The sequence below is a fragment of the Mauremys reevesii genome, linkage group 5, assembly GCF_016161935.1.
Source record: "Mauremys reevesii isolate NIE-2019 linkage group 5, ASM1616193v1, whole genome shotgun sequence".
Classification (NCBI taxonomy): Eukaryota; Metazoa; Chordata; order Testudines; family Geoemydidae; genus Mauremys; species Mauremys reevesii.
The window spans coordinates 80,129,140-80,154,209 of NC_052627.1; the positions used below are offsets into that span (position 1 = coordinate 80,129,140).

The 25,070-nt window shown below is 39.4% G+C and overlaps 1 protein-coding gene and 1 long non-coding RNA gene across 12 annotated transcripts in view; one reads left to right on the forward strand and one right to left on the reverse strand.

The window, feature by feature from the left end:
• Positions 1 to 25,070, forward strand: part of LOC120405904 — a 148,776-nt gene that overhangs the window by 121,135 nt on the left and 2,571 nt on the right. For 5 of the 6 annotated variants that reach the window (XR_005598976.1, XR_005598977.1, XR_005598972.1 and 2 more), the window contains one exon: positions 23,538 to 23,634. This is a non-coding gene — a long non-coding RNA (uncharacterized LOC120405904). Of the gene's footprint in view, positions 1 to 23,537; positions 23,635 to 23,868; positions 24,020 to 25,070 lie in introns of those variants that run through there. The other variant, XR_005598975.1, reaches the window with a different exon arrangement.
• Positions 1 to 25,070, reverse strand: part of SORBS2 (sorbin and SH3 domain containing 2) — a 434,202-nt gene that overhangs the window by 29,260 nt on the left and 379,872 nt on the right. For 5 of the 6 annotated variants that reach the window (XM_039539823.1, XM_039539828.1, XM_039539825.1 and 2 more), the window contains 7 exons: positions 19,579 to 19,628; positions 15,222 to 15,400; positions 10,102 to 11,685; positions 5,624 to 5,715; positions 3,808 to 3,854; positions 1,770 to 1,884; positions 1,546 to 1,674 (listed from right to left, as the gene is read on the reverse strand). In XM_039539823.1, the coding sequence (XP_039395757.1) occupies positions 1,546 to 1,674; positions 1,770 to 1,884; positions 3,808 to 3,854; positions 5,624 to 5,715; positions 10,102 to 11,685; positions 15,222 to 15,400; positions 19,579 to 19,628 (2,196 nt within the window). The remainder of the gene's footprint in view (positions 1 to 1,545; positions 1,675 to 1,769; positions 1,885 to 3,807; positions 3,855 to 5,623; positions 5,716 to 10,101; positions 11,686 to 15,221; positions 15,401 to 19,578; positions 19,629 to 25,070) is intronic. The other variant, XM_039539829.1, reaches the window with a different exon arrangement.

A 25,070-nucleotide genomic window follows, 5' to 3' on the forward strand; every position in this document is an offset into this window, starting at 1 on the left:
GACCACCCTTTTGCCGCCCCCTAGATCTTGCCGCCCTAGGCACCAGCTTGTTTTGCTGGTGCCTAGAGCCGCCCCTGACTGACACTCTTGCTAATTTCAGAGCTCTGGCTGTCAGCCATTCTGACAGCCAACAAGTGATGCAAGTAACACAGTATCTATACAGACACTGCATTGCACAAACTATGTTGACCTAAGCCTTATGCCTCTCGTAGAGGTGGATTTACTAGGGCGACATAGTGGGAGGAACATTGTAGTGTGTATGTTTACACAGTTAAGTCAATGTAAGGTGCCTTACGTTGACTTAACTTCGTACTGTAGACAAGCCCTAAGGAAGAAGGAAGTTTCCCTGCACTTTGTAACCATGAATTACCACAGTCTGAGAGAAAGAAGAAGTAAAAACAAACCCACCAACCCTGCAAATCCTGTTAAACAGTAAGGGGTTTGAAGTGAAAGCTATCCAGAAATGGAGGTCCAGCATCTAAGTGGGGTACTGTGATGAAACACTGGATCCTCTCTATGGCAGGGGTTATGCGGGGAAACGTCACAGAGGCAATAGGTAACTTGTATTAGAAAATGGAATTTAGCTAACATAGAAGCGTAAAGCCTGAGATTGTGTCTTCCTGTTTATTTTCTGTGCAACTTGTATTCATTTGTTCTCCCTTACTATTTAATCTTTGACTTTTCTATTGAATAAACTTTTTCTTTATTTTTACCCCAAGCAGGTCTCTGGTATGCAAACTGTGTGAAGTGTGTGCGCCAAAGTGAACTGATTGCTGGGGGCAGGTTTTACTCCTTCAGAGGTGTGAAACCAGAGAGGGAAAGTCTGAGTATCTTGTAGTTAAGAACTCAGGGAGACAGATCTGCGGGGACTTGGGATCGGAAGGGGTTGCTGAGGTCATCCTGCAAAGAGTAACTAGGCTGGTGGAAGGCAGGGTTGAGACCTATTTGTAGGCTGTCAGGGTTCTGAGTCATAGCAGAGTAGTATTAAGGAACCCAAAGTTATAAGGCAGGCTGTGACAGAACTCCTTATTGGCTTGGGTAATCCATAAAATGTCACAGGGGCTTCCAAAAATGTCCATAGACAAGCCATCAGAGTTTTAAAAATCTCCTATTATATACCCAAAACAGTGGGCGCACCTATAAAATTGCAGGCCCCACAATTGTGGTTGAGGAAAGAGGCAATTGAAAAATGTGTAGATGGGTAATGTACATGCAACTTGGGCAATTAGGCACCCAATTACCTGATTTGTACATGCAACCTGATGTTTGCATGTGCAAATCAGGCAAGTACAACCTAATTACCTGTTTTGCATAACACATTTACACCATTCACAAATGTAGAGATAGATACCTGGAGATATGAAGCAAAGAAGGTTAATTAAGTTCTCTGCAAATATCCCACTACTAGTATTTTGTTTTGTGTGTAGCCTTTCTGTGATTTCAGAGTAGGAGAAACAATCACATTTACATTCAAGTTTTTAAGTTTTATTTATAAACAGTTATTCAGTGTAGATGTTTTTCACTGAAGATAACTCTAGATGTTACCTTTCTCAATGATAGTTCCACATTTGTGTCTGCACTGAAATTATATTTGGCAATAGCTTCTCCAATCTCTCCAACTTGTGCTGGAGGAGGTGGCCTGGCAGGCTGTGCTTTTTCTGGGGGAGAAAGTTTCTGAAAGGAGAACATGAATTTTTTTTGCATTATTTCCATGTAATTTGTGCATCTATTTTAAAAACTAATCCCAGAAATTAAAACAACAGACCAACCTCAACATAAGAAATTGGGAAAATTCCAACTCTTCCATAGTGCTCTCCCTCATACCAGTTTTGATCTATTTTCCTGAGGATATAGACAGTATCTCCTTTCTTAAAGGACAGTTCCCTGTAACAGATTTATTTTAGTCAGACATTTTCAGATTTGTGATTGAGCAGCTTTAATTGCTTCAGAAGTTCCAGTGCTGTTTACACATGTAATTTAACAACAATTATCTGAGGAAGGAGCATCATAGCCATACTGCGTATCCCAGTGGGTAATATATAATAAAATAATTGTAAACTGCAGATTGGCACAAGCAGCAATGTTTGGATTCAGAATCAGATCTGAATCTGAAACTTGGGGTATTTGGGTTTGGATTCTGGTTTTGGTTCACTAAAGAGATAGGCCTGATCTACATCATAGCCCCAAATACATGTGGATCTTCATGCAAGTTCGGTGTCTTCTGTCCCTCCTGTGTGGATGCTACTTCAGCTGCTGATCGATAGGTGGATAGGAGAGCCTTTTGTTGCTCCCTTTTATAAAAGCAGAAAGGTTCACTGCACTGCACATTCCTGCCATATCTCCATGAATTACCCTACCCTACCCCAGCAAGTTGGCTCAGGCACCTTCTTGCCCTGACCCACTCAGCCCACTCTGCATGGTTCACTAGTGTAAAGGACAAGATTATGTTCTGTATAAACAAACATTCAATTTACTGTGCATGAAGATTCAGTCAATAGCTATCTTTGTGTGAATTACTAATACAGGTGCACATAACAGTCCTTTATGGTCAAAAGGGCATCAAAAGACATGATGAGAGGTCTATGTCATTGTTTACATGTAAAGGGTTATTGTCAGGGTAGTTTTTGAATAGCTTTTGATCTCAGCTATTTGTAATACTCTGAGAAATATGAAATAATTTTCCTTTCCCTATCAAATTTGTCTTCTCTTCTTTAAATACAAGTTCAAATTCTATTTTCATTTACACCCACTTAACTCAATGAACTTCAGTGGAGTTCTGTTACTATTAATGAGAGCAGAATTTGGTCCACTCTATCTTTTTTGGCTTGATTCTCACAGAATATATCCCTTTGAAATGGGTCTATGTTGAAAATCTTGGTCAAGATTTTAAAAGCTGGCTAGTGATTTTGGTTGGCTCAGTTTTTGGTGCCCAAATTGGCAAGTGCTTAGCACTTTCCAAGAATCAAGTCCCTTTAAAGTATCTCAAGTTGGACACCCCAAAATTCAGGTATCCAATATCACCAGTGACTTGAAAATCTTGGCCATTGTCTTCTCTCCTATATTATCCCTCTACTTTTCAAGCTCCACATCCCCTAACCTACTCCCCACACAGTTCCAGATGCCCTTAAGTTTAAAGACCAGGAGCATAATTTAGGTGACAATGTTAGCCCTTCATTTATGAAAAAAATGGGATAAACACTGGGGATCTTATGGGACAACATGGATGATGGAATGTAGGTGCTCTTTTGGATCTTTTATAGTTCACAGCAGGGCTCAGCAACCTTTCAGAAGTGTTGTGCCGAGTCTTCATTTATTCACTCTAATTTAAGGTTTCGTGTGCCAGCAATACATTTTAACATTTTTAGAAGGGCTCTTTCTCTAAGTCTATAATATATAACTAAACTGTTGTTGTATGTAAAGTAAATAAGGTTTTTAAAATGTTTAAGAAGCTTCATTTAAAATTAAATTAAAATGCAGAGCCCCCCAGACCGGTGGCCAGGACTACAGGGTAAAAATGTGTGCTGAGGATGCATAGCCACTCCCACATTTGAACAAATATTAGTGTTTCATCATTCAAACATTTTAAATATGAAATGGCTTCTTACACAGCTTACTTATTCATGGGTTACTGCTTAGGCAGAGCAGAGTTCTGGGTAGCTTCTTGAGGCTGGTATCCCTCAACAGAAATGACCTGCTGACACTGTCACAGTCTTTGACCATTGGTTGAGACAGGTGTCTGAGACAGGTATGAAAAAGGTTGCCCTTGCATTCATACATACTCTTAACTAACAAAACTTTAATACTTACTTAGAGGTCTGAGCCTTAAAGTCATATACAGCTCTAGCTGGCAGCCTCTGAAAAGCAGGCAAAGTAATTAATACTTACATGTAATATTATCATATTATAAAAATAATGTTTAGCCTGTAAAAAAATAAACCAAGATTTTCAAAGATGGGTGCTTAAAGGTTACACTTCTTTTAAATCCATATTCAAACACTTGCATGCGTGAGTTTATTTTCAAAAGCATGCAGTTCCCTCTGAAGCAAATGGGAATTGCTGAGTGCTCAGGACTTTTGAAAAGAAAACCATTTAGTTAGGTGCCTAAAAATAGATGTAAGAACCTAACATTAGGCAGACATTTTTATCTTTATATTTAAAGTTAGCAAAGTCAGCATACTTATGCAATGTTCTACTTCTCTAATCTTTTTCCGTTAGAGTCATCTTAAGGGTTGCTTATAACATTAGTAGTTACATAGTTTCAGACTGAAATGTGATTTTCAATTTGATTAGGAAGGAATAGCAGAACATTGTCCCTGCACTTGGAATGTGCCTGTTTTCCCATTAATTAGTTCACACTGTGGCAATTTCTTTCAATGAAGGACAAGAACTAGACTCCTCTCTATTTCTCCCAATAGGAGTTACATAATAGTGTTATGAAATCTAGGACCTAGTAGATCTGATCTCAAATCTGCTAGGTAATAACATTATATGCTACCATTAAACCAGCAGATTGGCCCAAAGCAAAGGTTCTTAAGCTATGGTCCCATGACCATTCATTGCCTTTGGAGAGCTGATTGACACCCTGTGACCAACTCACCTTGTTCTTGGCTACTAAATTACAATACAAGGCAGTTTAAAATAAATTAAATACTTTCTTACTACTAGTCTCCCATGTCGTGAGAGGGAGAGAACATGGTCTGTCTCATTGTGAAGGACAAGGTAGTCAGTCTGTGAACTCATGAGTGAGGGGGAAGATGATACACAAGATACATCTCTGTATAAATGTGGCTCTATGAAAAAGTTGAACAACCTCTGGTCTAAAGACATTGTTTGGTTTATGAGAATTTACCCGCCTCCATTGCAATGGGAGAAAAAACCTCAAAAAAAAGTTTGAAGAGGTTCTTGGTTCTAGAACTAGAAAAGTTCGAAAATAGACTACATAATACATTCCAGGGTCTCCCATTCCTTCTACTATGCTGGCATTTCATGCTGCCTTTATGCTTTCTCTCTCTTTTTAAGGCTTTAAATTTTTTTGTCTGAAGCATAAGCAATAGCATAAGCAATCACTATGTAATTAGAATAATCAATCAAAAAATTTTGCCATAGAAATTAGGGACAGTGCTCAAAGTACTCAAACAGACTCTTACATAGGAAAAAATAGAAGTGATTTTGGAGCAGAAATCTTCTTCCTGGCAGCCCTAAAACCACCTGAGACAGGATACTAGCCTGCACAGTCATTGGTTTTCATCAGAGCCTTCACAGCTAGAACTGCCATTTTCCTCTAGATTATTGTCCCATCTGCCATCTCTCAGTCCTTTCTGACATAAAATATCAGCAGACCCCCTGCAGGAGTGTCCTGGTCTATTTAAACATCAGCAGAAAATACAATTTCATCTTAAGTACTAATCATTACAGAAAGATAAATATGTTGTTCTTCATGCAACATTAAAAACAATTTCTATTACCCTCTCTTCAGGACTGGTTGTCTAAATGCTCCTATGATTGTCATCATTACAGTTTCTTAACATCACACAAAACTTTATCTTGTAAATGTTATTGGATTGTCTCAGAAATGCTCTTTTGGCTTTGGATGCCGCTCAGTTATTCATTCCTGTTTAACTACCTCTCTGTCTGGAATTCCTCTTCTCTCCCTTGGAGTACATCGACCCACATCAGTCAAAGCAGAAGAATAGCTCCCAGGAGACTCCTGGTCTACTGCAAATAAAATGTCATTGCATGAATCTCAAGTCGGAAGCAAGTTAATTCTGCGGTGCTGCTACATTTTATTTAAAGGGAAACTTACACCTAGAAATGGAGTGCTTGGGTCTATTCATTTCCCTTTAACAGAAAAATTACATGACATTAATGATTAAAATATCCTTTTAAAAGGGAAAAAACAGACAATAAATCCCTACCAAAAATGTTCATCTGACCCACAGTAGAGAGGGAGTATAGTTTCTGCACTACCAACATAAACAAATACATCTTGGGTTCAAATACAGAAGGGTTCAGGAAACATGTCTGAGTGACGACAATGTAAACACATAATTACATGCATGGACGGTGTTTAAAGCATGCCACAATGAGAGAAAGATTAACAAGATTTTTTTCTGCAATATGGATTTCCCTTTCACCTGAGGCATTCATTAAGTTGCACGTGGAAAATTAAAAGTCTGTTATTGTCATAAAATAACTTTTTATGTTAAGATACGGAGTATAAATCATTACTTACCAGTCTGAGTGGCATATTTGCTGTAAAGCACAGTTTGCTATTGTCATTAAGTGCATATTTATTTTAATACATTTTGAAAAAATAAAATAAAATGAAGAGTTCTTAAATGAAAGTCTTGCACTCAATATGGTCCTGTGGGCTGCTTGTGTGAAATTAAAACAAAGGGAATTATTTCAAGCCTATGGAAATTTTGGAGATTGAATGAACCATCTCCTCTTACTCATGAGAATTCCTCTACTGTATTTTCCTAGTGCCACATTGAAATCGGCTAGTGAAGAGAACAATAATAATGTTTGCTTCTCTTTTTTCAGTTCACATGATCTGTTCCTACCCAGCCTATCCCTCTGTCAAGAAGTACTACTGGGAACAAAGAACTGAAAGCATTTAATTCATCACTTTGGGGTCAAACTTTTGACTCTTACAGAAAAACCTCAATGCTGGTGTAATGCACTCTAAAAAGCATAGCTCTGAGGCGACTGATGTATAATGGAGGTTTGTAGAGCAGTGATGAGGAGCAGAAAGGTGTATTAATTGCTCATCATAAACTTACTCACAGCAGCAGGTACATTGTGGCAATTCTGGAAATCTCTTAAACATGCACAAGTGCTTTCCTGGATTAGGGGTACTTTCCTGATTGTGAGCCCATGTTCCCTTCACAGGCATAAAGTCTCCAGGTTTGGGATATATGCACTATATCTTTAAAACTATAGTAGTAAGCCAGGTAGGAAGGGTACTGAGAAGGTTTTGGCCAGAAACACTGCAGTGGAGCAGAGCAAACACTGCAGCTTAAGGAATAACATAGTTTAGTTTATTTCACTAAAGCTCCTTGTTCTAAGTTATAAGAAGGCCTTCTGTGATTCTTTATGACATGACACCAGAGACCCCTGCACAGGTGTTCTCTTCCCTTTCTTTCAGTGCAGCTATGCCTCACAGAAACACAACTGGTCCCACAAGATATAGCATGAAACGAAGCACATATTAGCATAATGCTTTGGTTATCATCAGCTTGGGTATGAGGCCAATGGAACATTCCACTAACATGCATTGTATACTATTATATTAAGGAACTGAGTGTCACTGCAATACTTCCATCTTCATCATATCAGGTCCTGCATCGTCACTGAAGCCATTATACGCAACGGTTATTTTTTAAGTGTGAATTTCCAATCTGTTAAGGTTTGGATTGGTGGTCATTTTATTTAAGTAACCATAGCAGTTACACAAAATAGCTTTGGAATTGTACACATCTATCAGTATTAGTAGGAATTTCTGTCTAATCCATACAATGGGCACTGAACTGCCCTTGCTCTTTTGAGTCACCTTTGTGTGTCTCCCCGAAGGGGGAGCAAAGCAGTAGTAGCCAATGGGAGGGTTACTGAGCCATTCTACCTGTGCAGGGAAAATTGCTGGAGGGGTTAGAGGCAACATGTTGAGCAGTTACTTCTTACTGCTGCTCCAAAATGGAGTGGTGTGTGCTCTGTAAGGGTCGAGCTGCTGGAGGGCTGAGCGTACCCCCAGGGGCTGGAGACACCCTTATAGTGGGTTAGTCAGTTGGCAACCAATATCTTGTCCTGTTCCTGCTCTGGTATTCTAGGGTGCTCCCTGTCCCCTCTTCACCAATATCACATGTATGAAAGACAAGCTATAATTTAAATCTCTCAATATTATGAGGGAGGGGAGACAATACCTGATAGGTCATGTTTGATATGACATCCTGTTGACTAGGGCAGGATTCTAAATGGGGACTGAAACACTATGGAGAGACTGTACTTTGCTGCTTCTCAGAGCAAGGAGAACAGTACACACCCAGCTATGCTTGCCAGTGATAGCAACATGCTTGCTAGCTGGCTGGGCTGCTGGACATGCCCCTCTCCCTGCAGTCAATATCCTATTGCAGACATTATGGATGGACAAGAGGGCTAGTTGTGATACCTCCTACTGCTCTCAAGTCCTGGGAGAGATCCCTCTCTCCTGCTTTCTTTGAGGATAGACGCACCATAGATCCTTCCCTATCCTTGGGCAGGATTTTGCTGATAATCTGAAGTGTAGAATTTCAATATCAATATATTATGAAAAGTGCATTTCATATAAAATGTATAGCTCAGCTAAAAATAATGTGGATTGCAAAAAATTATTTTAAGAAACGCACAAGTACAGGACACAAAATGGTAAAGTTCCTGAGATCATTATTTCTAGAAGAAAACCTGTTTGGAGCTATATTTGAAAAAATAGGGACAGATTGAGCTCTCACTTACTTCAGTGTAAATCTGGGGTAAGCCCAGTGACTTCAAAGTAGTTACTTCCAATTTGTGCAAATACAAATGAGAGCTGCATCTAAATCCTTTTATACACATTTCTGGTTCTGTTTATAATGACTCATTATGATTCAATGCCAGTAAATAATTAAAGACATTTCAAAACCATGGCTGATGAAACTAATGATGTTTTGCAAGAGAGGTTTTACTGACTCCATTGTGTATTTTATTTAACTCGTTAAGATAACGCAGCAGTCAGCAGAATACACTTGATATTTTTTGGCAAATGTGGCACTAGCAAAAATTTCAGCACAGGTCAAGAATGTTAAAGAAAAAATAAGAGGAGTATACTCCACAATTTATATTAGAAAGCCATAGATTTCCCCTTTCTTCAATTACATGATTTCAGGAATAGCCTTATAAAGTGATCATCATAATAACTGAAGAGACACCTTTAAAGAGGGTATGTCTAAAACCAGAATTCTTTGGCAGTCCATTTTGTCATTCTTACCTTGAGTAATCTGATCACTTTTTAAAATAAAAAGCTCAGGTTTGAAATGTCTTTACAAAAGACATTCAGCTCTCTGCGTCTGCCAGTAGATAAATCTGTGCACACATGCTGTTACAGTAGTTTGCTTATGGGGAATATCACGGTCAGTCAAACTTTAAAAAATATTTTAAACTCAAGCAATGATTAAAAAAAAAAAAGAGAGAGAAACAGAACAATAAACTCCTCATGGTATGAACTTTAAAACAGGATCCCTGTCAAGAGAGATCAGTTTCTACTCGTATTCACCTTGACAGTATCCTTCAAGTTTTGATTATTTTCATTTTCTGTTTGCCATTTCGAAGGGATAGTGTCTCTCTCAAAATTTAATGGAGACATTTTACATTCAATACTTTTGCTGCCATGGAAATTGCAAAGTGTATCATTTGAGCAGTGGAAATGGAACCTTCACTAAAAATAGCCTAGAGTTCTATTCACAAAAATGTTGTGTTGCTCAAAGGTAGCATAATTTGTGACAGAACTGAATACAATTTTATAAAATGGACAGAATTCATTATAAAATGTTCAGATTTTCATCTGTTGTACATAAAAATATTGTTAGTATGACATTATTTATTAATATTATTAATGTGCAGTGCACATTTATTATAAACAAAATGGAAGAGCTACTGCATTTTTTTCCCCGTAGTCATCACATTATGATGCATATATTTATTATACCATGAAGCCCTTTTAATTATCAGAAAATCTTTGTCATTGTAAAGCTCCAATTATTGAAAACAGGGATTCTCCCTTAATTTTTTTATTTTACTGCATTATATTACTTTGCTGTATTGATCACCTAATTGTAAAATAATGCTGTCACCATTTGATAACCAGATTACTATACTGTTGTGGATAGACAAGTACTCTATCCATCTTATATTATTTATCACATATAGCTATGTAAAAATAATACCCTTTCTTCATCATGCCCTTTATATGGTAAACACTTATTCTAAACTGCATAAACAAATACTCAAAAATGAAGTGACAAAGGGTTGGAAATGAAAGGAACAAGGGTGAATGACTCAATCACAAGAATAAAGGAAAGGAAGGTAATCCACCTTGGAAACACAGTGCACTATCATTGTCTTGCTTGTTGTTGTTGGTTGTATCCATGTCTTGAAAAGAGGCACTAAGAGGTAGTCTTCCACAATCATTTTGGTACAGTGGACAATGAATGGCACCATCTTGAGGCAGTGGATGAAAAGGCTGGTGCATGGGACTTTTTTTAAGAGCTTTAAGAGACGAATTCCTTTCGGGTATATCTGGGAGCAATTCAGTAATAAGTCTGTGTAATATACTGTTGTCAGGCAAGCTTCCCCTTCTCTTTTCTGCTTTAATTTGGTCACAGATATCTTTAAGAGCAGAATCTAGTGCCTCGAACACAGATGATTTGCATTTAGTCTTCTCAGTCTGTTTTTTAGGGGCTGAACTTTTTTTCCTCCGGAAAGGCACTGGACTGACTAGGAATGCTATCTTAGAGAGGCCAGATTCTGCTTCTTGTCTCCTTGGATCTTCAGTACTTTCCTGTTTAGCCCTTTCATGCTTTAACATGGTGGTGAAGCGGGTGTAGGATGCTGGGCATCGCCCCTTGCAGGAGCTGATGAGATGCTTGTGGTGGTGGTGGTGATGGTGGTGATGATGGTGATGGTGGCCTGATCCATAAAAACTCTCAGAAGACGTAAAGGAAAAGTGGTCAAAGTCACTTTCACTACAAAAGGATGAGCCTTCTATCTGGATAAAGTCACTGAGGTCAGAGACCACTCCATCTTGATCACTGTCAGAAAACTCCAGATGGGATCTTTGTGGTTCATCACTGGTCACTTCAATATGAATTGGCACCAGAGTTTTAGGCTTGCAGTTGCGTTGTACTTGAATGGCATGTCTACCTTGATTTTCCTCCTCCAGCAGGGACTCGATAGAAAATCGCCGATTTGAACATAAGCCATTTTTAGGAGGCTCTAGTGTTACTGTTGATAAAGCTTCATCACCTAAATTCGGCATTGATTTTGATTTTTGAATTAATTTTTCAAATTCGGATATCCTCGTAGGCACCATGTCCCTGGGCACCTCTTCAGTAGAAGACTCTCTCCAGCCCTGAAGCATACCTTTGTGCTGTTCTTTTTCATACTGTAATATTCTGGACTTTACAGAACAAATCACCTCAGAATTCATCAAGTCCTTGCGATTGATGCGGTGCATCTTCTTGTACATTTTTAGGAATCCTGGGGTATCATGTGCAGATCTATGACGAATTCTTGACCGACTAGTACTGCGGCTCTCAGGAACATATGGGGAGGCCCAGGTCAATGAGCAACTGCCTTTGGAATCCTCCTCGCAAATGAGAGATACCATACTTTCAGACTTGGCCTGTGCATCAGGAAAGCTATCATGATCATCTGTTAACAGATCATCGCAGCTACGAGATTTCCGCTTGGGAGAGGCAGTTTCTTCTGTGCTGCTCCAGACTTCTGCATTCTGACGAGTCATTTGCCAGCCATTCTTATAATGGATTGCCCTTCTTGAATCACTTGGAACAGCCAAATGCTGTCTATAAGAGCTACAATAATCTAATTCATTTGAAGTGTTGTGGTTGTGCACTGAATAACTGAAAAGGGATGGATACACTTGACTAATATCTCCACCTTTATAATCCATTGAGCAGCATGGTAAAAAAGAGACATTGCCAGAAATTAACAGGTTCAAAAAGTTGGAAATAATGTCAGTAAATATCAGAAAGAACAGAAAAGAGAAAGCAGCTGGTGTATCTGATCTAGCAATCAAGCACAACATACACATTCCTAAAGATTAGAAGAGAAAAGCAAATAATCCATGCTAAACAATTATTTAATTTTCCAACTGTAAAAATGTACTCTATATAATTCAAACATCAGAAAGGATTTAGTGCCATATGTTTCTATTAATAATAAAACACATTTAAATACTAGAGCGTTAAGACAGTGCACATCTTTACATTAAAAGTACAACATATAAAAAGGTGCCATTGGGTCTGAGGCTGGTAGAAAGGCAATACAACTACAGAAGAGGTAGAGATGGGGCCAAACCAAAAGTCTGGATCTGAAGACACCCTACTTCTGGGAAAGCATGAATCCAGAGGCAGAACTGAACTTTGTCTCAGGCCCGTCTCAGGGACAGGAACCATAATCTATTGTTTGTACAGAACCTACCACTATGGCTTTCAATCTGATCTGGCTTTTAGATACTACCAAAATATAGATGTTAAAGAATAACATAAAAAACAGATGCCAAAAATGAGCAAATGTAAATTTATGTTTGACAAAAAGTTCTTGTTGTACACTTGGATTTTGACTTTTGCACACATTTGTGTTTGGTCTTAGACGGGGGTAGGCAACTTATGGCACATGTGCCGAAGGTGGCACGCAAACTGATTTTCAGTGGCACTCACACTGCCCAGGTCCTGGCCACCGGTCCGGAGGGCTCTGAATTTTAATTTAATTTTAAATGAAGTTTCTTAAACATTTTTAAAACCTTATTTACTTTACATACAACAATAGTTTAGTTTTATATTATAGACTTAGAGAAAGAGACCTTCTAAAAATGTTAAAATGTATTACTGGCACATGAAACCTTAAATTAGAATGAATAATTTCTGAAAGGTTGCCGACCCCTGGTCTAGGATGAAAGAGAAAACAGTGTTGTGTATGCAAATCATTTAGCACAGCTGCACATTTAACTATGACGACTTAGAAAAAATCTCTATATACGAATGGATGGGAGATTTCTGGTCTCTCAGGTAGCATATGTGTGATGAAACTATGTGATGAATGGATCTTGAATGGACTAGGAAGGAACATTACAACATAATATGTGAACAATGCAGCCGCCTCACTAGACACATTTCTATGTGTACTTGTGGGTGTGTTTCCTGCAGAAAACGTCCCAAAGTTCCAGCCATTTTCCCTTTTATTTCTCCTACTTAGCTGACTGTGCTTCTGAGTGAAGCTGGATATGGCTGTCTCTGGAACCCATCAGTGTTGCTCCCCAGCTGTCTGCCAGGTTCACTCTGCAGTGCTCTTGCCCAAGTAATGATCTGAGCTTGAATCCCAAATGTGGCCATCCACATGGCACTATGTGACAACTACCTTGAGATGCTAACCTGTTGTTAAGCTTTCTGATTTAGAACTCCAAAGTGCAACTTCATAACTCATGCCTTTTTAGAAAACCGACTTCTTTGCTATTAAGAGCAGCCTCTGTAACAATGGCTCCTACTTACTCAACACAACACATTTACATCCCTATCTGCTGTAGATAAAATGTTTTTACTAATTTTTTACTCTTCTTACACTCATAGGACCAATAGAAGAAATGAGCTGGATTCTACTTTGTTTGCATTATTAGCAGAAATGATAGCTAAATTCCAAATGAGATATTTTCAAAATGCCCAAGGACTTATAAATAAAAGTCAATGGAATTTGTGCACCTAGATGGCATAAGTGCTTTTGAAAATCTCTCTCCAGGCTGAAAGGCCAGTCATTTATACCTCTGAAGCAACAATGGAGCCAATGGGTTTACATAGGTGTCACTAAGGGCATAATCTAAAAACAATAGGGTGCATTGCACTGGTGTAACTGAAGATATAATTTAGCCTGCAGAATCTGGGGATGATGGGCAAGAACCAAAGAATTCAACTGGTCTTTCAGCTCCAGGGTTGAGTTTTCAGGCTGAAAGTCAGAAAAGCCATACTTTTACTTCTAACCTGGAATTCACTAAGAGACAAGTCAGAGTCACTTTTCACAACAGAAACGCTCTTTGAGTAGAAATGAGCTGAAGCTACAAAATTCAGTTCAGGATACAGATTTCAAAGAACCCATAGTCTGGGTTGGTCAAATTTGAACAAAACAGAAATCACCTGAAAAATTAAAATCTGGATCTGGATTTCAAACATTTGCAGAGGTCAGGCTGTTTGGGTCTAGGGTTTTGGTTCAGACTTCTCTCCACTCATTATTTTTACCTAAAATACATTAACTTCATATGCCTTTTAAAGATACAATCTGAAATGATATGTTGATCAAAAATCTTACAACACACTTTTTACTTGAAAGAGTACTTGACTTCAGGAAATGTAATATTTTTGTAGCGTTTCATTTCTTTATGAGACAATGAAATATAGTGTTGCTCCAGGCTGGATACCCATATAAATAATACTCAATTTTGTGGCAAAATACTCGTACCTTAATGCGTGCTGTACTTAGCTATTCTTGCTTTCCTATTACTCATCCTCCAACATCTTCCCTACTATTTGTTTGCCTTGTCATCTGTTATGTTTGGTTGTAACCTAGACTGTAAGCTCTTATGGGCTTTTAGAAGTTTATACAGTGCCTAGCACAATGAGGCTCTGATTGGAAATGTTAGTCACTACTGTAATGCAAATAAATGAATAATAAGAAGAGGATTATGAGGGAGGTGCAGAACTGTATATTTACTCCCAATGTAAACAATCACTGTTGTACCTTGAAACCTTTTGTCTTACTTTAGAAAACAAAACCTGTTTACAGGTAAGAAATACTAGACATATAAGGAGGAGAGCTTTGAGTGACTGGCAATTAAAAAAGAACCATCTTACATAAGAATCAGAAATTACATGGGTTGTATCCCACCCACTATTGAGTTTTTGACAAAATCTATCATCTCAATTTCATACTGGGGCACTTTCTTTTTTGAATTAGATTCCTAGAATTTATCAGCTGCCAAGAATCAGAGGTTTGAAGGAGGAAAGGAAAGTTTTAAGGATTTATTTGCATGGCAGTGATCTTGAATGCTGTTTCTCTTACTCCCCTACATACTGGAAGAGTTTTAAAAATTACAACAATCTCATAAGTGCTGGCAAGAAAGCAATGTATGAAATGTAGTTTTATGAATTTATGTAAAATTTTATATATCACATTCTTTTTTGACTGATTTTCTTTGAATAAATATAGATACTCTATATGAAAAATAAATCCAGGTTTGAATCAGCCTGAAACAACACAATCAAGAATGAACAGGTTAACCTTTCATTAGAAACTATAGGCTGTTGTTTTTTCTTTAGTGAATTGTGTCCGAGCAACAGCATATAGTACCTGGCAGTTATGACTAACTGCAATAAGAACTCAGTATTAAACAAGGTTATTGTCTGTTCGCTAATCTGCTTGTCTCTTACCTTTTGCTCTTGACGGAGAAGAAGGAGAAGAGCTAGTTAAAGGCTTTCTAAGGGTAGTGTATGTGCCCTGCATATCTGCATGGCCCAGGCTAGTCCTGTTTGCATTTTGATCACTGTGCACCCTCTGATGACTTACAGCAGGCTCCGACTTCCTCCTTTTTCTGTAGTCACTTGCAGAACTAAAGAAATAATCAATATTAGTGCCAGTCTAAACCCTGTGAGCAGGGCTCATTTGAATACTTTCTCTTCAGGGATCAATAAGCAGGCCCCTTAGCCATGACCCATTTAACAGTCCCAACACCGCGTGAATGAATAGACTAAAAATATAACAGGACAAGGCACTGTTCGCAGCTCCCCCAAGAACTGCACACTTCGCAGAGTGAAGCCCCATTTGTGCTAAAGCTGACTAAAAAATGAAAATCTATTTTCAGGAAAATTTTCAGAATTTTGAAGCCATTTCACCTTTACAGGTTTTGAAAAGTTTGACCCCTTCTTTTTTTCATCCAAAATTTTTCACTTTCTTCCCTGATATTTTTTATCTAAAACATTATCAACACAATCAGAATGTTTACTGAAACATTTCCATAAACATTTCAGTGTTTTCAAGGGATTATTTTGAGACACTACATTTTTCACAAAAATGTAAAATTTCAACATTGTTGACAAGTTTTTGCACAAAAGGTCATGTTTTGACTGAAGGACTTTGTTTCAAAAATTTCAATCTCTAGTTTTGGCAGTTTGCTTCTTCCCAGGCTTTGCTGCTCTGCCAGAGACACAGGCAGCTTTGCCCCTGCAGCCTCTCTTGGTACTGGGAGGCTGCCCTGTGAGCTGTCTGTGGCACAAGAGCTACATCCACTATCTGATCGTAACCCAGTCCTTCATCTTATACCAGGGATTGGCAACCTTTGGCACACGGCTCATCAGGGAAATCTGCTGGTGGGCTGGGATGGTTTGTTTACCTGCAGTGTCTGCAGGTTCGGCCGATCGCAGATCCCACTGGCCACAGTTCGCCGTTCCAGGCCAATGGGGGCTGCGGAAAGTGGTGGCCATCACATCCCTCGGCCCGTGCTGCTTTCTGCATCCCCATTGGCCTGGAACAGTGAACCACGGCCAGTGGGAGCTGCTGCAGGTAAACAAACCGTCCCGGCCCACTAAGACATTTCCCTGATGGGCCATGTGCCAAAGGTTGCCGATCCTATACAATGATACAAATGTTAGCTTTCAACAGGGGATGTGGTTGTATGTCCCTTGATTCCCTCCAAAGAAAGCTCTTCCCTCTACTGCCTGGATGGGCACATTGGCTTGCTCTGGCCTCACTCAGTGTCTCTCTTTGTCCCCACCCCTTTGCATTGTCCCACCCTTAGTTTACCATGCCTGTTCAGAACAAGTGAGCAGAGGAATGAACTGCTGGTGGCACTGAAGCAGCTGTAGGCAGTTCCTGGGCTGTGTAAGTGACTCTGGCCCTGCTTGGGATAACTGTCTAAGACAGCCTGTAGACTTCAGCACCTGCAAATGAACAGTCCCCATGCTACACAGGTTTGAGATAACTAAATTTCCCAAAGGGAAAACAGGATGCCATGTGGTGCAGGCCTGAGTCCTTCCCTCTGTTTCCCCCCCACCCCCCGCCGCCGCGGGAATGGCCCAAGCCACTCGCCTGAGCCCACCCTTCCCATGCATGGGGCTGGCACAAGCCCCTTGCCCGAGCCCCGCTGCCTGCAGGGGAGATGGGGGGGGACGGACAGACAGGGCTCAGGCGAGCAGCAATGCACATACTAGATAGGATGACTGTATTTCCCAAAGGCTGGGGCTGGTGTCATCACATGAGCTATATCTGCTCTGCCCTCCCCCCATGTGAGGCTGGGGCTGGTGTCGCTGCCCTGCCTCCCCCCTCCTGTGGTGGCTGGCATTGCTGCTAGACCCCCCTCCACCGGCATGTTCCTTCACACCCCACTTTTTTTTGACAAAAGTGGACATTTGTCCTATTTGCTCTTGCCAACTGATCAAGTCCGCAAGAGTCAACGGGACAAATGTCCACTTTGGCCAAAAAAGTTGGGACAGCTGGGTCAGGGCTTAAAAAAGGGACTGTCCCGGCCAAAACAGGACATATGGTTACCCTACACAGGCTCCTTGCCTGCACTGTGCTCTTTGCCCTATCACTCCCCCACCCTTCACTTTTGCTGCTAGCAATGAGGAGCACCAAGGTGCAGTGATTGCAGCAGCAGTAATCAAAGTTCCCATGTGAATAGCACAATCCAGCCCAGCCAGGAAAGCTTCAGATTTCAGAGCCAGTGACTGGAGGCTGGAGCAGACTGCCAGGTACCTGGAGCTGAGTACAGCTACAGCCAGCAAAAAACTTTCCCAGGCTGAATGCTGGGAAGGGATGAGGGGATTGCGGAGTTCCTTTAGAGCAGGAGCAGTGGTAAGGATATGTGAAGTTATCATCCACAAGAGATATTATGTTATTGTCATAAACAGTTAGTTAAGGGTTAAGGTTTTTGTCTACCTGTAAAGGGTTAACAAGCAGTACCTGTGGACACCTGACCAGAGGACCAATGAGGGACAAGATATTTTCAAATCCCAGTGGAGGGAAGTTTTTTTCCTGTTCTTTGTTTTTTAGAGAGTCTCTCTTGGGAATTAAGAGAGTCCAGACATCTTAATCAAGTCCTCCCAGGTTTCTGCAATAAATTCTTCTATTCAAGCTAGTGAGTATTAGCAAGGAACTAGTATTCTTATACTTTTATTTCTGTATTTGCAATTCTGTGTTTTGCTATAGAATTTCTTTAAGTCTGTACTGTGATTGCTTTTACTGAGAAAGAAGGGAGGGGGAATTCTCTCCAGAGATTGATAAGTTTAGACCCTGTATATTGTTCCATCTTGGTTACAGAGACAGTGACTTTCTTTTTTATTCTTTAATAAATTCTTTTCTATTAAGGACTTGGTTGGTCTTTCCTTGGGTGGATTCTCAGGGAAAGAGGAGGAGGGAGATATCCCTCTGTAGTTAGATCCCGGTGTCTCTCCTAGGAAAAGGGAGGGGGGAGGAAAAGGGGGGAATGGTTTATTTCTCCTGGGTGTAAGAACTCCATGGATTTGGGGCTCTTGGGATCCCCAAGAATTTTGGGGAAGGACTGTGTCCCAATCCACGTTCCTGATTGGGTGGTGGCAGCTTTACCAGATCTAAACTAGGATTTTAGTTTAGAAGAAGGATTCATGCAGGTCCCCATATTGGAACCCAACAGCTCTAAGTGGGGGTGAGACCTATGACAGTTATCATCATCCTCCACATGAGCCTTAGACCCAGTGCAGACCTGTCTTCGCCTCACATTTTCGCTCTTTCCTACACATTTTGGCAAGCCCTCTATATATTTGGTCTCTATGGCAGGGCTATACTAGAAAAAATTGCTGGCAAAAACTGTAATGTAAATGCAGTTATACTGGCAAAAAAAATATACTAACAAAATAACTCTTTTGCTGGAATAAACTGTGTCTATACGAGGGGGGTTTGCCAGTATATTCTACAGTATATTTATACTGGCAAAGCCTGTTTAAGAATAGATAAGGCTTAGAAAGCTGAGCTATGATACAGGAAATAAATAGCAGCCCTGGGGTACGCCTAAGAAAGGACAGATTAGAGGAAACCTTTGAAAAAGGTCAGTAGAAAAGAATGGGGTCTCATGCACTCAAGTGCACATAGATCTTGCTTCGGGATCCTATGTCAGGGCCTAAATAGACAGATGTATCAAACAGCCACAGGTTGTTTTGCATGATGAGGAAAAAGTTAATATAAGGTATTGCAGGGTTATTCTTTTTTTCATTTTTAAATTAGGTAATAGATTAAATTTAAAGGTTAATACAAGTAGGTGTTGTGAAATACAGGCATTTTGAATGAAGAGCGTCTGGTACCTTTGCACACTGGGATGTGAGTTCCAAGCACAAAGACGAGAACAGGGAATCATATGAAGATAGAAGTGAGGTTGGATGCTTGAGTGAAGCAAAGAAGAGGCGTAATAAAAAATGAGTGCAAAGATGTTGGGAGAGGTGGAGTATTGTATGCAGTGCATTGAAAGTGAGGGATAGCTACAAGTTAATACAGAAGGGGAGGGATGCCAGTGGAGGGCTTTGAAGGATTGGGTGACGTTCTGAGTAGCAGGCAATACAGCCTTCTAAAACAGAAGGAAGAACTGCAAATCTCAAGAGAACCCACATGATATTTTGTCATTATCCCATATGTGGGATGCTGTAGGCTGTATACCAAGAAGTGCGCCCTCAACTCCCATTGACTTCAGAATGCTCAGCAGGCCTGTACCCTCTGTGAGGACTGGTCAGCTTGTCTGTTGCAAGGACACATCATGTTTCTTACCTAGAAGGTCTGTCCAGGCCTTTGTCTGGAGAAGGGTGATATAAGGAGATCTGTGAAAACAAATAGGTCAATCCGTTAAACTTTTGCACTGGAAAAGAGTGTGACATTTTCCAGGGATATTATCTAGGACCATTCATTAAATTAGTGACCCTAAGATGAGCCTCATAAAAATCAGACTATCATGATTAATGTCCTATGCACTGCAGACTACAGGTTCAATGATATTTCAGAACAGAATTTATACCATTTTTAAAAGAGCTCCATAAGATTTCTTACCACACTTTCAGTTATATCTTTCAATTTAAAATACCAATCCAGGACTTTCTATTTGCTTTTTCATAATTTGCTACACTGTAATTGAAATTGATTAAAAGTGGAAATATATAAAATCTAAAAAGAAAATTTTCATCTGCATATAAAGACCTGCAGAATTTCCTCCAATTACTCACCAAAGTATCGATGTGAATTAAAGCTGGAAACTCTTCGAAAAAGTAGCTGAAAGAGCCATCATTTTTGTGCCATTTGCTGGCCACTCTAAATTCATTTTAAGAACCGTTCTTTTCACAGAAGCCTAATGCCTTTTCATTGCTTTAACAGTAGCTATTGCATGACACCTGAAAGATGGAATGCAGTGCTACCCTGAAATATTTTAACTTGTCAACGTAAATTCAATCTTAAGTGACAAATACTTTTAAACCATTCACTTAATAGGTTTCAAGACTGCAGCCAGAATTAGAGTTACGTAGCACTAGATTGTGGTCGGTAGAAAAGGCATTGTCTTGTCCCCATGGTGCCTCTTCATGGGCACAAAGCTAGGTCAATGAAATGTTAAACATTTCATGCTATATCATTTCAAAGATGACCCAGTGAGCTGTAAATAGAATCTTCACATGGCTTTATATGCTGCAGGATCCACTTTTTTCTGTATAGAAAAAGTATAGGGTGTGCTGCAATCATATAGAAAAATTATGGTCTTCTTCAATGCTTTGTCATTGCATATATCAATTTTTAATAAATGATTGGATTCAAAGTTCAAAAAAAAAAAGTACAGTCAAACTAATTTTTAGTAACTGACATGTAATCACACCTCTAGAGGTCATCCTTGGTTTAAGAAACATTTAGGAATAGATTTTGCATTACCACAGACATTCAGAACAGCATGAGCATTCTATAATCACAGTCAACAATACCTAAATATAATGGGTTCTATAAGGACCAGATATACCCAAGATTCTTCAGAGGCAGCAGTCTGAAATTAGTTTTCAGTAGTCCTCATTCTTTAAAGATTCAGATCACATACTAAACAATTCCACCAAACACAAATGAACATAATTTACTAGATGATTCACTAAACGTTATTACATTTTAAAAGTGGAGAAAGCCACACAAATTTGGATAAAATATGAACATAACATTGCCTAAAACTCGCAACTGATCCCAAATTTTTCTAGACATTTTAAACAGCTTCGTTAACATGATTCAGAACTTTTTGGTTTTAGATGGGAATGGAAGCTGAGATGAAAGTAGCTGAAAATAATTGCAATATCAGTTTCAGAGGAAAGAGCTTCAGATTAGCTCTGGATGAGGACCAAAACTTGTGGATGTTTATCTGAAATAAACTTTTTGCTTTACTCATCAATATTTATTTGTATTCATTATTATTATTATTATTAATAAATACCTATATTACTGTAGTGTCCAGAGTTCCCAATTGGGATCAAGGTCCCATTGTGCTAGGTGCTGTACAAACATATCAAAACACAGTCTCTGCTGCACAGAATTTACAAATTGAAGACAAGGATGTAGAGAGAGGATACCATCTACTATGTACATTTTTTATGCATATGAAAAAAGTTTTGATTACTACAAATACATAACCTAAGTGCCAACTATCATCATCTTGCCCCACAACCAATCAACAATTATTGATTTTACTTTTATATGCATGATGGCAGAACTGGATCCAGTGGAGATCTTTATTATTTACAGTGTATAATCTAAGGGCTGTACCCTGCTATCAGTTTTTGCATGCTGCTCTTGGTCAGCTGATTTCAACTGGGAGCTCCACAAGTGGATCAGTGGCAGGATATAATGTTAACAGACATGACTGTAGCAAGTCTGAGGTTTCACTGGAAGATAGTATAGCCTCGTGGATAAGGCATTGGCTATAGACTCAGAAGACCTAGATTGTATTACCAGCTCTGCCACTAGACTGCTGTGTGACCTTGGGCAAGTCACTTCTCCGCTCTGTGTCTCAGTTTTTCCTATCTATAAAACTGGGATAAAGATAGTAAGTATCTTTGTAAAGTGCTTGGATATGTACTGATGAAAAGTGCTATAGAAGAGTTAGCTACTGCTATTTCTAGTCACTGCTAGATTTTAATATACTTATCAGCTATTGAGCTGAACCTATTCAGACCAGGTTGAACATTTTTCTCAAACTTTTTTTTTTAAATGAAAACTGGCTTTTCAAAGGAAAAGAACATATTTGTTTTCTTCACAAATTTTCTGATTTTTCAGTGGAACATCTAAAATTGAAAATTTTTAGCAAAAACAAAAAAGGTTTTGATTTAAAGAAAAAAATCGCCCAAATTTGCAGAAAATTGAGGAAGAATTTTTAAAATTTCCCATTCAAAATGTACACGTTTGACTAGCTTTCAAAATATATACAGCTATTCTCATTTTGTTCTCTTCCAATTCATTCTGAAATGAAATGGGCTGTGGGACTAAATTGTGTGAAGCGTGGGAATCTTCCATGAAAACTGTTCCATTTCAAACTTTTCACTATTTCTGTATTCACACCAACTAATCTTGCCATCCAGGCACAGGCAAAAAATACTGCCAAACTAAGAAAACAAGTTTTCTACAGGCCATATGTTCCTACACTGGGGTACTCTTGGGGACTCCTTGGAGTCCCTTTGTTAAAATTCTGTCACCGCACTGAAGGGAGACCTGGGGCAATTTCATTATTGAATCCACTACTCGGGATACTGTTATAGTATCTCAACAAAGATGATTTCTCCCTAGGGCTCTTAAACTGCTTCGAAAGAGCAAATTGCATACTGTTGACATGCACCAGATTGCACCTAATGGCAGGTATTTTCATTTATTTTAAATTGAAGGGGGAAAAAAAAGAAAAAAAGGAACTGAATCCTTTGTCCCTCATCCTTCCTCTCTGCAGTGCATGCAACATTGGAAAACAAGGTTTATCAGACTAAGGGGAAATATTTTTGTGGAATACCATGTTAAAATACTGGTGGCATACCACTGTGCTCCTGGGCCACAGAGAGAAGAGGATAGCTGAAAATGAAAACAAAATAGGATGCCTATGCACTTGTGCTACACAAAGGGCCTTGTTTGGGTGTTATGCCCAAAACAACCCCAAAGCATATGCAACAAGAGAGCATGATGGATGTACATGCAACCACAAAGTGCTGTCTGATACACAATAGGAAGAAGTAGGTGACACCACTGATACCTGGAGTAAGTTATTACAGGAGCTAGGCTTTGCACATTAACATTGCCTCAGGCAACATTAACTTGCAATGTGTGGCTTATACATATAGCAGATTTCTCTATTCCTCATCCATTGCTCCTACCAGCTTTGGTCATAAGGCACTGTGCTGAAGCATACACGTTCATGGAACGATGGATGGTGTGGACCAGTGTTCCCAGAAGTATGGGTCTGTCCACATGGCATGACTGCTTTAGCAATGGCCCTTTCGGTGGAAGACTGTGCCACTATTGCTGGCCATGCGCCCGGCTTTTTCTAACATTAGGAGCTTACATCAGCAAAGATGGCTTGCTACGAATTGTGTCCTTTTCCCATGAAGCTTTTTCTGTACCCCATGTACACCCTTTCCCATGAGAGGAGAGCTTTCAGCTCTTAGAACATAGTCCTTTTTGGTTGTGACAATACAAATAACGCTTTAAATTAGCTTCTCTTTTGTTTCTTACAGACACACTTTTTTTCTGCTAACAACGGAAAGACATTGCTTGCAGGTTTCAATGTCTCAGAGAAAGATGGGTCTCCAAATCTTTTTGTCATCTGGCTTGGTAATGTGTTAATTCATTACTTTATATTATTGCCTGCTGCTAGCTGATTAATGTAATGCATTTTGGAAGAGATAAAATAATTAGTGAATTGGATTAAAAAACTGAAAAACAGAAATAGATGAATGCAGACCAAAGTCTCTGAGGCCTGATAACCCATATGAAGAAATCATTTTATCTGCAGATTAGAGTGAAGCTTACAATGAGAAACTAGTCCCAATAATCCATGTTTTGCAGGGAATAAAGCATCACAATACAACCTCTCCATATGCTGCTGAAATAGAGGACTACGTTTTTGAGCCAAATCTATTACCAAGCTCTGTTAATAATACTTTAGTGTTTTCATAGATATTAAACCTTTTTATAGATCTCAGGAAATTGTCCTTATTTCATTTTCTAAAGATTTGGAATTAATTTAGGGCTGATGAAGAATGCCACCCTAGCATGTTCAAAAATCGTGAGTCAGACAGTTTAAAAACATTATAAATCTTGACTGCTTTTTATTTGCTCCCTGGTTTTTGAGCCTTTATGATTCATGTTTTCAAGCTTTTCTCTGCAACCATGAGGGCTAAAAACTTAGTTTATAAAAAATGGAGATCGAGATTCTCAAATAAAGTATCTGACTCCAGGAGCTGGGATTCTAAGAATATCATCAAATATTGCAATGCATGGAATACAATTGTGAGAATTTGCCAACACTGAGGAAGTAACACTGACAGGCACAGAAAGCAAAGTTCTCTGTTTATTTGCATAACATAACGGAGCAAAGTCCTCAGCAGTTTTGTATGCTTTCCCATACTGTCCCACTGACACATGTCAAGCATGTGGAGGAACCACATTTATATGATGTAAATGTAACTTAGCTCCCACACCCAGTCTTGGTCTCAAGACTGACAACATGTGGCTGTCTAATCTATATTGCACCAATCATAATCATAGGTAGGCACCAATACAAGAGTTTGAGCTTAAGTGTGGTCCTAGTTAGAGCTATGTTCACTACCATAACAGTTGCAGATTAATACCAAAGGTGGATTTTCTTATGATAGCCACTTTCCTCTAGAAATCAGAGTGAGACCATCAACTCACATGGTATTAGTCACCAGACACAGAGAGCGATGACTTTAGATCACTTGTAGTGGCCCTTCAAGGACTGCAGACTGTGGGGACTACAGTGCAAACTCCAGCCAAACCTGAACCAAGGAGGACAGAGCCCATTACAAGTGTAAAGAACTATTATGTCAGCTGAGGCTGGTAGTTGAACAACGTTTTTTGCTACCCAGCATTGGGGCCAGACTGCGATTGGATGAGACGTAACCTCTCACCCCCGCCTTGGTCCACAGAAGGGCCCATCACAATAGCAGTCCCTGTGAGTAGGGACTGTTCAAGTCTTTGTTCTTTCCCAGGAGCAAATCATCAGGGCTCGAAGTAGGGAGGAGGTA